Below are 14266 nucleotides of genomic sequence, written 5' to 3'. Positions count from 1 at the left end.
CAAAGGAAGACAAGCATGCAGTATTAACACTGCAAAGCAAATTAAACCAAGAAAGGATGAATGTCTCTATTTGGTTTGTAAGGAAGAAGTAAAAGCAGATCACATTCACTTGAAGTGTCCTACAAAAATGATGTACCATACAGAATGGACAAGTCTTTGGGACTCATGGGGATTCTATTCATTGTTTAATAACGTGAATAACCTCACCTTGAATAAATTTTTATCTTCAAAGGGCTCACAGACCAATTTTTCTACATTTCCACCCGTGACAAAAGTGAGCACCACTACAATCATCAGCACCCAGGAGAAAAGAAAACTGAATCCAACACCACTGAAAAAGAAGTTGAGTATGTTTTTGCTTTATAAGAACACATTGTATATACATATATATATATATACATACTTGGGGCAACAGGGAAGCTCAGAGTTAGCAGCAATAACAGAAATATGAAAACTGATTGATGGTTGAAATAGTTCTGTTTTCCAAATATGTTCTTGCCCTCTTAAACATCTTAAATGTTTCAGCCCTGTAAAGTCTTTTGCTAAAATACATTTGAAACCTCACATTAGCATTGGGCATACAAACTGTTTTAAGAATGACATTTGAGGGACACAAAACCATACAATTTCCTTTTTAAAATTCAACTCTCTTGTGCTCTCAAAGAAGTTTTAGACTTTCAGATGCAATATTCTCCTGCCCAGCAGAAATGACATTAAACCACTCCTAGGCACTTTTCAACCTAAAACATCCAGAAACACTCTCAGAAGATCAAGTGTTTCTTGTCTTCTTGCATGGCTTTTTTTACAACTTTGAACAAATGTTACAAGTTTAGTAGAAAGTTATGAATTTCCTCAGTTTTTGCATTTTCCAAAGGGACTTGCACAGAAATTCACTAGCCACAGCACTTGCCTTATAATGGCAAATTCAGAGGTTTTATCCTTCAGCTGTGATCCTCAATGAAAGAACAATCCCCAAGTGCCTCAATATAAGTGTGTGAAACCAGTATTTATTTCTATTCTCAGCAGATAAACCTAGGTAACAAACCAAATTCTTTTCACATTTGGTCCTTTAAAAACTCAACCAAACCAACTTTCTACCTTTTTTTTCTTTTTCCCTGGTAAGTGAAACTTACGCCATAAGGAAGTTTCCTCCAGTGTTGGAGATACAGCCTCTGGTTGTTGGAGAAGCATGTTTATCATACCCACAGGTGCCACATAACAATCCAAGGTAGTAAAAGACCAGAATCAGGACCAACATGCAGCACAGAATGAGACAACCCAGCCACCTAAGGAATAGAAGATAAAGTTCTTGGTTATTTTCACATGAAGAACACACTGGAGACCCTTAGGAGACATCATGCAATACTATATTCCCAAATGTCCCACTCATGGCTCTGTTTGAGCAACCAGTGTCAGCAAAGATACACATATTTGCTACACCAGCATGTATTCTGGGCCAGCACACAGTCACTGCTGGACTGCTGTCAGCTGCTACTGAAGGACTGTGGAACACACAACACAGGAACAAGGTGTTCCCCAGTAAATGCAGGTGAACTGTACTGAAGTGTCAAAGTGCTCCAAGTGGAGCAAAGGATTACTCAAAGCAGATGTTCAAACAACAATTTATTCATGAATAAATGGAGAAATTTACGTATGTGGACTGGCCATTGGTTGTGAAGTACATAGTTGCTCTTACTGTGAGGCTTAGTAACAATTTTGCACAGTGTGCTAGGCTTGTAATCATAAATAAATATATTTAAGGCTGTAAAAACCTAGGCTTTATGTGTCTGTCCTGGACTGCTTTCAATGTATGGAACAATTAATGGAACTTGATCAGGAGAAAAATCTTGGATAGGAAATTGTCGCCCTGATTTTGTAAGACTTTGTTAAGCCTTCTGATGTTTACATTCTTTCAACAAACTTTCTCACACACAGTTCTGTAAATAACCTATGTATGGCATTCTTTCATGGAGGTGGAGAGAATTGATGGACCCTTGGTCTGTCCAGTGGCACTGGAGAGGTGGCACTGTCACCCTCCAATCCACTGTCACCTTTGGAAAACTATAAATGTTGGAGTCAGAAAATAAAGTTCCTCTTCTTCTTTTTTGTTCCCCTCGAGAGCAGCAGTGTCTGTGTCATCATTTCGTGCCTTAACACAACAGGAAATGAACTTTCATTTTTATTAATTACATCACATAACAGTTCTATGTGTCCAGGTATTTGGAGCATACCCATTTATTCACACATTACACATCTATCCCTTCATCCTCTCCTGTAGCAGAATAAAATGATATATTCATTTGATTAAATGCAATATGCGCTTCAATGAAAATATCAATAAATTTGTCCAATTAGGCTCACCACAAAAACTGTCAGATAAGAAATGGGCTAAAGGTAAGATTCTAAGCAAGGTTCTAAAAAGTTCCGTTTTCTGTTCACTTTTATTTATCACTGCATTAAAGCCAGCAACACACATTCTGTAGCAGTGAAACTGATTATGGCACAAACACAGAATCAAATATTGATTATAAAGTCAACTAAAGTATCAAACAAAATGTAGGGAGAATTTGAAGAGCTTGTGGACAGAAATGACTAAATCTGGACAAAGACAGATGGTATGAAATGAAAAGTTTTACAAGTCAAAATATGATTTACTCAACTGTAAGAAACACAAAAGTCTCAAGAAATATGTTTTTCTCAAGGTACAATCAATCACAAAGACCAGCAGGGGCAAGCACAGATGCACGAATATTTACAAGGCGTGGAGCAGAATCCCTGCTACTCCTGCTCTGCAGTACAAAAGGTGCAGTAACAATGGATTGGCTTCAAGGCCTCTCTGGTCCTCTGCCCTCACAATTCACCAGCAACGCAATGGAAACAAGACTTAGATAAAAGGTCACCCTGGCATTATGAAATAATCAGTTCCTTTGGGTGTTACATCTTTGACATCTACCTGCATCTATCCTTCCTGAAAAAGATCTGAAGGTCTACAGAGTAGAAACGACCTTTTGCACTGTGGTGAAACAGCACCCAGTTATTGATTAGCTGTGTTTTCTGCTTTTACCAAAATGCCAGTACCAAACAACTGCTTCATACATCTTTCTTTCACTGTGTTCATCATTAACAGTTTATTTGCCTTTACAGAACATTAAAATATTACAAAGTATTAACAGGTAGCACTTCAGTCCTGCCTTACTTCTTGTACATACCTGTAGAAATCGTACTGCTCCACTAGTGGAAAATAATCTTGAACATATGCCTCACTCTGTGTAAGATGCACCATCAAATCTGCCAAAATCTTCTGAACAGGGAGCGCTCTTGTGAAGGTAGTAATATTTGAACCAATGGATTCCAGCACACTTTTGATATCTAAAAGAACAAACATATTTCACTGTTACAGATCCTTAGAGGAAATTTACATTCCATGTAAGCATTATAAAATGCTATTAAGCCATTTGCCACATGGAACAAGCAAGCCATGAAGACAAGTGTGAGGAAAACACAAGCAGGCAACAAAAGCATCAAGCTTTGAAGTAGCACAATGGCATTTCAAAATGTACACTTTGTTTTAGCATTCAGTTTAATGATTCAAGATGCAGACACTGAGCCAGAGATCTTCATCCTTCCTCTCATTATAATTAATCTAGCCAACCTAAATCTTGCTTTTCATGCAATATTGCACATGTCAACACTGAGCAAGACAATTAGCCACCAAGTTTACAAAGGAGAAGCACAGAATCTATTTAAACTCCACATCTTGGGAATACAACACTGTGACAGAAATGGGACTGCCTATATTGAGAATCTATACTAGTTATTTTCAATCTTATTAAAAGAGATTACTTAAATCAACTCATTCCAATTAGTTAGCAACACTCCTGAGGTAACAATCCATTAAGCCATTTTCCCCTCAGATTATGACCGAAGATGCTACCCTCTACTTAGAGTTTAGATAGACACTATTTAGATGCACAAAGACATGATTAATTCACTAATTATACATATTGTCTCTGTGTAAAATGCAGTTTCTCTATAATCTTTTCTTCCTTCACCTGGAAACATACTGGAAAAAGCAGGATGTGTAACTACAGGTTGTAATTTTGTGGTAGGCAATACTTCCTTCTTTCTCAAAATACAGCTGGACAAGCCTTTGTCTGTTTTGATGATTACTCCTCAAACTCAGCCATGTAATAAATCACAGTTCCTTTAGAAGATTACAGATAAATGCATTTTTTTCCTCCTAGTAAACCTATTTATTTTATTTGCTTTTGTAACTCAAACTCTGTTTTTATACAAACAAAGCCCCAACAATTTATAAATAGATGAATTATGATATTTTGTCTGTGTTTACACATGGAAAATCTCAGATATGGAAAATGAGTAAATCTGCTCTAGATTTCCTAATGAAAAACACAGTATCAGTTTTAGAACACTGGCTCATTACAGGCAAGTTCACACAGTACACTATGCTTATATGTATACTGTGCTACATTTTGCCCAGGAGGGGAAGAAAAAAAAACAAACCAGAAAAACTTACAAGGAACAGCTGCTTATATATAATGCAGAACAGGTCCACAATGCAAGAACAAAAATTAGAACAGATTAGCATACATACCATACAGGTACAGGCAAAGAGCAAAATGTGTAAAAGCCTAAGTAACAAAACAACTGAGACACCATTTCAGTTATCCTTAAGGTGTATTTTGACTTTCACTTTGGCATCTACCACATTTTAATACAGCAGCAGGAGGGGGTCAGCTTTTCTAACATCACACTCTTTAATACAAACACATCAGTCAACGAAAATTAGTTTTTTAACCAAATAAAGCATCAGTGTGAAGTGAGGATCATTACCTGAGCAGTAAAAAGCCTAACAGAAAAAACTCCTCCATAAAATACCACATGGTCTATTTTTAGATTTAATTTAGAGTCCTCATCAAGACACAGCTGCTTTCTACATTTCTTTCCTCTTGCACCAAATTTTAAAAAATAGTTACGTTTCACATTTCCGTTTTTAATGATACTTAGCCAAAAAATATATTACCAATAAAAGAAAACAAAAACAATAAACAAAGTGAAAAGATATTTTGTTCTCACCTGATAAAATGTTCCTGGTTTGATTCACCACCAAGTCTGGAGTATCATTAAATGCAGCATAACCCTAAGAAAAACAGGTGAAAAAATTATGGCATGTTTCTCATTGTCAAATTGTTTGCAGTTTTTTTACCTTTTATTCAAGGATCAAAAGTACACACATAATAAAATGCATATGGTAATATTAAGAAAAATATGGTTTTATCACTGCATACTAGAAAAGGTGAAAGCAAAATAGGAACTCTAAATATATTTCAGATATAGTTTGGTCGCCAGAGTATTCCTTGGGATGAAAAAAAAAATCTATATTTAAATACACATGAATCAGTCACAGATATCTCCAACTTGCTGCCTGTCAGGTCTTACAGCTCATCTAAAAGCCAGAAACACACATATGAAGACACACTAAAGACAGAAGTTATTCTGTGCCAGCCTAACACTTCCTGTTTCCAAGTCTGTGCCTTCCAAACATGAAATCCACATTGCAAACAACGAAATCCAATTGCCTCTAAAGACATTGCAATGCCTTCTTCAGTGAGAAGGGGCAAGATGGGATCCACACTATGGGGACCAAGCTCAGAAGCTCATTTGGACAGAAGGGAGAAACCATTGCAGGGGATACTTGAAGCCTTACTGCCTGCAAGCCTGATCACTGCAGAAGCAGGAAGGGGTCTCAACCCCTACACACAGCCTTTCAAAAAGTGCCTTCTAGTCCTTGCACGTTTTCAGATTCCTAGACTTTTCAACCACTCAAACTAAGCCACTCTTTTCCTAGGTGAAAATCATAGGGTTTTTTTTGTAGAAAGTCTTGCAAAAAATACTAATAGCCATTACACTTAGTCCATTGCACCAGATTTAAAATTAAATATGCACATAAAGAATTTGAAATAAATATTTCAAGATAGCTGGAATACAATGAAACTAATCAGGAGACCATGGATTTTTTATTTCTTTAGTTTGAGCCAAAAAGTAGAGCACATGTTACTGGATCCACATTTCTGTCGTTTCATTTTTTAAGGACTGCTCTTTCAAGGAGACCACTTGTGAAACATTTTAGATTTGTATCATGCTGGAGATACAAAGCACGGCATTCATACTTTCAAGTGTTAAATCCAGGCCAAACAGTGAGATATTCAACCATGAAGCAAGTTGAGGTGGCAACAAAAGAATTCTGCTTGAGAAACCAAGGGGTATCAAGTGATGCACATATCCCAGTTTATTCATTAAGAGTTTAAAAATCTGTCAAGAAACATACCTTTTGAACCAGACTAGAAAGGTCTATTTTAAGGACATCATTGATCTTTGCAAGCTGCGAGCTCACGCCTGGCAACTGGGAAGGAAAAAACATGCCTGAGTCACATTGAAGTAGCAGTTTTGCTACTTCAGTAAATATTTCAAAGTTAGGAGAGAGGGTAAAGAAACTAAAGTGATCTTTAGGAGAATCTTCCTTAACACTTGTGAAACCTTTGCTGTACAAAAGCAAAGCTTAACCCTCAGCACTTTTGGGAGGGCAGATGATTCTCACTGCCCAGAGCAGCACTTTAACATAGCTGCTTGACACACATTTTATTCTTTTCTACACAGAAGATGAAAAGAGTGACTGGAATTACCCAGAAACAGGGAAAAAAGGAAGGTCACTTCTCTCACAAGTGACAGCCCACACCAAGCCACCGAATGGCAGAAATACTACTTGGCTTATTCAAGGCAATCACACTTTAAGAGTCTGAAAAAATATTATTAAAAGATCTTACCCCACTAAAATTGGCATTGATGTTCAGCTGAGCTAATGAATTCCTGATGATATTGCAAGTTGAGGCAGCCTGAGCCGCGCTGCATGCAGAGTCATTGAGGGTGTTGCTCAGGTGCATTTTAACATCTGTCAAGTTTGCATGAAGCCTCTCTGTTCCCTCCTGCAAAACCTCTACAGAGACACTCACATTTTCCAGTGCTTCCTTTGTTTCTCTGATGGCTGCAAAGATGTGGAATTTTAAAAAAAAACTTTTGTTAGAAAGCAGCCTATAGGTACAGACGTGAAGAGAAAGTCTACATGCATAAATCATATGATCATCCTAACAATACTGATTTAATTACTGCTTCCCTCCTAGAAAAACTCTAGCACAGAAAATTCCAGCACAGATTATGTACTTACTGCATATAAAAATACACCACTTGTGTTTTTCTACAAAGAAAGTAATGTGTTCAGGCTACTTTTATTGGTATTTCACCCACTTCCCACTTTTCTACCATTTCCCTAGCTCTCCTTCCTCAGTGGTTTCAGTAAAGAACTTTAACGCTTGGTCATTAGAAACTAAAAGCCCATATCCATCAAATTGCATTCTCAGTATTTTCCTTATAATCCAACTCACAAATTATATAGCTGCAAGATGAAAGGTAAGGGGATCATGTTGCATCAGCCAAGCATTAGTGAGTGCTCCACACTGTCTGGCTTTAGATTCCATCCCAATCACACCAAACAAAAGAAAATTAAAATCCCAAACACTGAGCAGGTGTTTAGTAAATAGAGAACCACAGAGACACAACTAAGAATACACATAGTTACAAAAACAAAGTGCACTTCACACCACACAAGGTTTTATTGTGGTTTTTACCTTTGATAGCCCTTTCCACTTTGACTTCAAGAAAAATAAGAGAAATAAAGCAAAAAAAAGGAGAATGATGACAAGTGAATGAGAAAGAATTCATGGGTAAAAAAAAATAAATCAAAGTGACTCAAGTTCATGGATGCTTTCCCTTTGCTCTGTAAGCTGTATCTAATTAATGAAAAAAGAAGCCTTAAATGGAAAAATAATAAAGGAATATTTTCACTAAAGAGAGAGAGAACTAAGAATGAGCAATGCCAAACTCAAAGATATAATGAAGAAATGCTGGTTAACACTCTCATAATAATCTTGGCAGTGTACAAGAAAAAATCCCTGACTAATTTGCAAACAGCTATAATAATTATGCAACTCTAAAAAGAACAGTTTTCCTAGTTTCTCTTATATTCAACAGAAAGGGATAGCAACCTGGAGCACGAAATTCAGATTTCATCCCGATTCAATGACTGCCAAAACTATCAACAATAGCACGTAAATTTTGATTTAGCTTTTAAGTGTATTTATCAATCTTAAGATGTCTGAAATCCTCTGTTTAAAAGAAATATCCAGGCATGTAGAAAAATGGTAAGTTGACTCATGGTATTTTGCACAAAGCTATCCCATGCTGTGCCTATTTTACCATGGCAACAGAATATTATACAACAACATGTACATCTTTACCTCCTGCCATTGTCAGAGCTGCATCAAGTGCAGGACGCACTTCTTTGCCCAGCTGTTCTTGAACTCTAGTTCCAAGCACAGGTCCAACATCTGTAGTATGGAGAGATAAAAATAACCAACACATCATACACTAGCTCAATTTAAACTGTCTCTTAAACTACCTACTATCAGACTCTTTACTTGACAAATACATATATTATGTATACACGTATATGTATGCTTATATATATTACAGATATAATTTCATTCATACACACATACACATACAAATAAATATTCATATATTATTGAAATTTTTCTAAAGCCTGACAGTCAGAACTTAAGTGACAGAAGGTAATGCAGGGATACAGATCTGCTTTAGCTAGCTATAGATTTATAAATGAAAGAAGTAAATCAAAATATGGTGGGAAATATTCATTAACACTTGACCACACGGGTAAAGATACAGAAGAGTTTCAACAAACTCCACAATATGTATTTCAGTGCATTTACTACTTTTTTGGGAACGGGATTTTTTCCACAATTTTTCTTCAAGAGGTCCAGCATCTGGACAGGAATTTTGTGGCATAGTCTTTCACTGCATACTATGTTTTCATATTGCAAGAGAAACTAAGAAGTGGATTATTTTCCTTTCTCCTGTTCCTCATGTATCCAGCAACACCAAGGTCACCCCCAAGCCAGCCCTGCTGAAATCCCTTAAGCTCATTAAGCCCCTGTACCCTCATGCAGAACATCCAGCACGGACACCACAGCCCCAGCTCCCCCACCTCCAAACCCTCCAGTCTCCCTGCCCACAAACAAATGAACCTTGTTTCAGCAAAGCAAGAGAGAAATGCTGAGCAGAGCTGGGTGAAACATTTTGATGTGACACATCCCTTAGGTAATCACCGGGTCCTCTCCTTTTCAGATCACAGTAAACTGATTTTTCAGTTGTTTTCCTTTTGATGAGATGGGAATACTGCCTGGTACAGAAGCATCCCTTACTGTCAAGCACTATCATGTCTGGCTTGGGATGAGAACTTCTACCAAGTGAAAAACACTTTCCACATTTCCTTAGGGTAGGCAAACGGAACTCATCTACAATTCTCTAGAGATTCCTATTACTGTTGATTCCCTTACAAAAAAATCCTTCTGTACCCAGGTGTCACACACTTAATTCTGGTATTTCAAGAAAATAAAAGCTATCTTTATTTGATGATTGCTGTCATCAAAGACCCCATAGGATCTGTTAACTAACATTATAATTTGCCTTGAGAACAAATAAACATTTAATTTGAAATTTCAGTTTGGAGTGGCTGGAAAGCTTCAAGCTAACACCTAAAATACAAACATCAAGTTTTTATTATTACTGTTATTATTACCACAGAATTAAAGATTACATCTATTTTTTAGACCAGAGTGTTCCTGCTGAGAATTAAGTAGGATGACTACTTAACTACTGCTACTACTACTTTCACAGGCATAATCAATATGCAATAAAGCCTCTCACAGACAAGACACATTAACCTCAGGGTATGCAAAGCTGGCTGAACTGAAAACTACTTTTAATATACATTTTAAACCTACACAGAAGCAGAGATTCTGGACATGAGAATCAATTTATTGTAAGTGGCACAATGCCACAACTGCACAGTTTGATCCCAACAACAATCCCTCAATCCAACAATGAAACCTGTATGCATTTATAAACACCTGGCACACAGTGCACCTTGAATCATTGTGTGTACTGATTATGGTCAGCCCTTTCTATTGGGAATTTTGGAAAGTGAATCCTAAATTACAAAAAAAAAAAGTCAGTTTTCTGTCTGTTTTTGTTTACTGAGAGCTTTAAATATGGTGCCTCATACTGTTAACTGTGCTGAAGGAGAAAGTGCAGGAGTTCTAATTCAAATTTTATCTCCTGCTCTTCAACTGCTTGTTCTGAAATGGCAAATACATTAAGCAGCTTTAGAAAGAAGATAAGCTTATAACTCAACTCCTAGCTGAAGAGAGGACAAAGGTAGAACAAGAAAAATAAACAGAGATCTCTCTTATTGGAACTATCACTACTGCTACTAGCTCTGTTCCTTGATATTTGGCTCCAGTTTGAAGACCTGAGGGACATATATTCCAAAATTAAAAAGGAAAATAAAATATTAGCCTGACTTATTGGATAATGATTTAATAAAATACTTTTATTTCAGTAAATACTATGCATTATACCAGCTCTGAGACATTTTATGTGAAAAGGATTTTAGTCTCATTTACCACTGAGAACAGCACTTCTATTTGAAAATCATATTCTCATAAATGAAATTTCACTTTGCACTATGAACTAATTACATTATCTTACTGAAGCTTTGAAATATACATTGCTAACCCCCTTTAAATAAAAATACTTACTATTTAGGTCAGACAGTGCTTTATCCTTAGTTGTGTTATACTGGTTCACCAAGTAGTCAATTTGCTGAGAAGAAAATGATAAAAAAAAACTATTAAAAGAACTGAAAAAAGTAACCCTTTTGAATGTGTCAAACAGTCACTCTGAAACAATCGAAATATGTGCGCAAACCCCTCCAAACACTGGCCTTCTACTGTTTTCAACTAACCAAGTATTTTATTTGCTTAACAGAACTGCACATAAAGGAAGTGTTTGACTGGGACATCTCCTTAATTGGAACAGCTCTGTGGTCAATGATTCAGTTCAAAAATATTAACTAGCAGGCACAGTGGCCTTAAGGAGGCTTCAAGTCAGTCAGGCCAATAAGGTTTTCCATGTCTTCAATTCTGTTACTTGATTTTCTCTGGCACTAGTTCCTTCTCCATGGAAAGGCATGGTATTGATGTGGTGGCAACTTTGCAACAATTCACCAAGCCAACGGATTTGTATTTGGGCAGCGTCTCAGAGCTTCACTTGTCTACTCTGTCTTAACACAAGTAGCTTTCCTTACCCCCAGGTGGATTTGGCCCAGTCTCAACTTGAGCTCTACCAAAACACCGTAACAATGTAGACCAGCAAGTCAGTTACCACCAAATCCTGGGTTTGGAGAAAAAGCTAATAAAGAACCATCCCAAGTGGAAAAATTACACTAACTTTGAAAAGACATTATTGATTTCTGCATGCTTAAAATAATGCACTATGAATTCTATCCCAATCAAGCTGAAGTGTGTAAAGGTTAAAACACTTGAGAAATGTATTTCCAATTTTAAGCATGATTCAAATGTGTACAAAAGTATATCTGGCTTGCAGTCTCAAACTTTCTATGAAATAAAAAAAGACAAAAAAATCCACCCTCAAAACAACCTCTTGATCAGTGAATCTAATTCAATCACAAAGTAAGGAGTGGACCTCCTTCTTCTAACACAGGAGAAAATAAAATTGAGAGTTTCTTACTGGGAAGGCTGTATGTATATTTTTGCTTGTTTATTATTTTGGTCTACCTAGGTTAACCAAAGGACTAAAATTTTGAAGGGCTACAGGTCTCAAAGGTTTTGCATTGTCTCCAGCAATGCCCCAGACAAAAGGCGATTCTGTATGACTAATAGTGTTATTGCTCAATACTCACAGTCTGCAAATCTCCTGTGACATGAACTCTTAACATAGGGCTTCTTTTTCAAATCCTCTTACATGCTGTACACACCTCATACTGATGAGTCAAGGACATCAGTTCAAATTTCAGAGCTTTATAGACAATTAGTTGGATACTAGAACTTTTTTCAAAAAACTGTAGCTCTTCTCCTTTCCTCAGGAAGTTCTTACAAATGTGTCTGTATACATGATACTCATGCACCTTGTCTGACAAAATGACTCATGAGATACAGCTGATGACTGCATTAACATCAAGTCTAAAAAAGAAAAGGTAATAATCCCACACTGAAACTAAAAAACTACTGAGACTTTGACTAACCTCTGGCAGAAGTGTTCAAGTCCTGACACGTTTGAATTTAATTACAAAGTGTTTTTGTTAACATTTTAGCTAGTGTCTATTTTTTTCTTCTATTAAACTAGTTACTTCTACACAGTAGAAGTACTACTTCTATAACAGATTTGCTCCTCTGAAGTTCCTGATTGTAAGAACACTGTCAAGGAGACTCTGGAGGTTTCTGATGTGACTGTGATGTGATGTGATCCTTCTGTGCCCAGCATCAGCTCCAGACTGACCAAAAGCACTCTGTTTAAAGAGGGATTACTGGCATGACCACCACTTCTTGCCATATATCTCCAGCACCCATCTGTCACAATACCATACACAAAAAAGCCTGGGGAACAACTCTAGACAGGAAAACATTTGACACATCTCTCAAGATATTTCCTGTTCTCACACAGCCCTGGTCAGCAGAAAGGCACCCCAGAATCACTGTGACTGGGATGCTACCACACTTGTGGATTCAACATTTCCAATTTATCAGTCACATGGAAGTAAAGCAAATTAATAAAATTAAATTCAAATAATTAAAACTGATGAAAGCCAAAGTAATAGAAATGTCAGACTTTTTTTGCCCCCTATAGATTCACTAGGAATTGAAACTGTCCATTGTCTACACCTCTTCCTAACTAGTTTTGGGGTTTTTTTTCCAACACAAACCAAGATATGCAGAAGACTACTTATGGAACTCTAAGGAAAATTTGAAAGAAAAGAATCTTTCCTGTTCACACACACTGTATAGTACAGTGAGACTTTAGTCTACAGAAAAAACAGTCCAAAATATTCCTGGAAAAGAAGTTATTGTGGCTTTGTCCCAAAGCCACAATAGAAGTATGCCCAAAATACAAGGAAACAAGAAAGAGCAACAAGGAATACAAGTTTTCATGTTGTACTTTTTTCAAATGCTTTCCTTTTAGAACCCTTTTTTTCCAAATTATTTATCTTCTGCTTGTGACCTACACTAGTTCAGTAGGAGGAAAAGGGCCCACAAGCATCACAGCAGCTAACTCCCAAAATACAGCTCAGAAGTTGTTCAAGAAATGCTCATCCATCAGTGTAACTCCCAAGCACTTAGTGCTGTGTGAAACATCTTATTTTGCACTGTTTATTCTACTTAGTGAGACAAAAAATAAAGAAAATACTGCAGGTATACAGAAAAAAAGAATTATTTTCCGCAGTATTTCTTATTTATACCACTTCCCTCCCACCCTCATTCCCCATAAAGAAAAAATTCTTTACCGCTGGAGTGTCGTTAAGGAAAATTTTCAGATCTTTAAAATTACTGTTAACCAGTTTCTTTGCTCCTCGGACTTGGTTAGTTAAATGCTGGTTGGCAGCATATGCACAGAGCACTCCAACACTACAAAAAATATAGACAACAGATATTTGTTAGTGTAAGTGCATATTCTAACATAAAACAGAATCAAAAAATTACAGCCAAAAAAAGTCAATATTATCAAAAGAAATAAAGGTCTCCATAAATTACTACAGGTTCTCACATACACCGTGAGGCAGACTGTAAGACTGAGCCTAAATGGCCAATATTGTATTGCTAATTCATAAAAGAGAAAGGAAAAGAGGTTACCCCAAAGTCTTCTGAAGTTATTAATGTACAACTACTAATCCATTTGCATGGGTACTGTCAGAAAATGTGTATATAGCCTAAGCAAATTCTGTGAGAATTAAAAACATTAGGTTCTTTTGCAAGTACCATTAACCTTGACACAGCTACAAGCAAATGCTTGCCAGTTAACTGTGAAAAGCAGTATTTTTCATTTGATAACTTCAGCAAGGCTTATTCATAATAACACAATTTATTTACATAATTGCATGGATCATTCAAAAGCACACAAATAGTCCATATTAATGCTAAAATAATATGCATTTCCTGACACTGAAACAAAAGGTGGAAAGTGAGCTAGACATCTTGTCAGCACTGCTGATGATTATTTTCTATTTGATCACTCTTCATTGTAATGTTCTCATTAT

General features: G+C 36.6%; 1 protein-coding gene across 4 annotated transcripts in view; it reads right to left on the bottom strand.

Moving 5' to 3' along the window:
* The window catches only part of PROM1 (prominin 1), a 54271-nt gene that overhangs the window by 13104 nt on the left and 26901 nt on the right, over nt 1-14266 (bottom strand). For 3 of the 4 annotated variants that reach the window (XM_041402710.1, XM_041402709.1, XM_041402711.1), the window contains 9 exons: nt 13517-13637; nt 10755-10818; nt 8373-8462; nt 6846-7063; nt 6350-6424; nt 5098-5161; nt 3210-3369; nt 1134-1286; nt 208-331 (listed from right to left, as the gene is read on the bottom strand). In XM_041402710.1, the coding sequence (XP_041258644.1) occupies nt 208-331; nt 1134-1286; nt 3210-3369; nt 5098-5161; nt 6350-6424; nt 6846-7063; nt 8373-8462; nt 10755-10818; nt 13517-13637 (1069 nt within the window). Of the gene's footprint in view, nt 1-207; nt 332-1133; nt 1287-3209; nt 3370-4537; nt 4547-5097; nt 5162-6349; nt 6425-6845; nt 7064-8372; nt 8463-10754; nt 10819-13516; nt 13638-14266 lie in introns of all 4 variants that reach the window. The other variant, XM_041402708.1, reaches the window with a different exon arrangement.

This window comes from Onychostruthus taczanowskii, unplaced genomic scaffold (genome assembly GCF_017590055.1).
Source record: "Onychostruthus taczanowskii isolate IOZ18803 unplaced genomic scaffold, ASM1759005v1 scaffold2, whole genome shotgun sequence".
Lineage (NCBI taxonomy): Eukaryota > Metazoa > Chordata > Aves > Passeriformes > Passeridae > Onychostruthus > Onychostruthus taczanowskii.
This window is presented reverse-complemented; position numbering and strand designations above follow the sequence as displayed.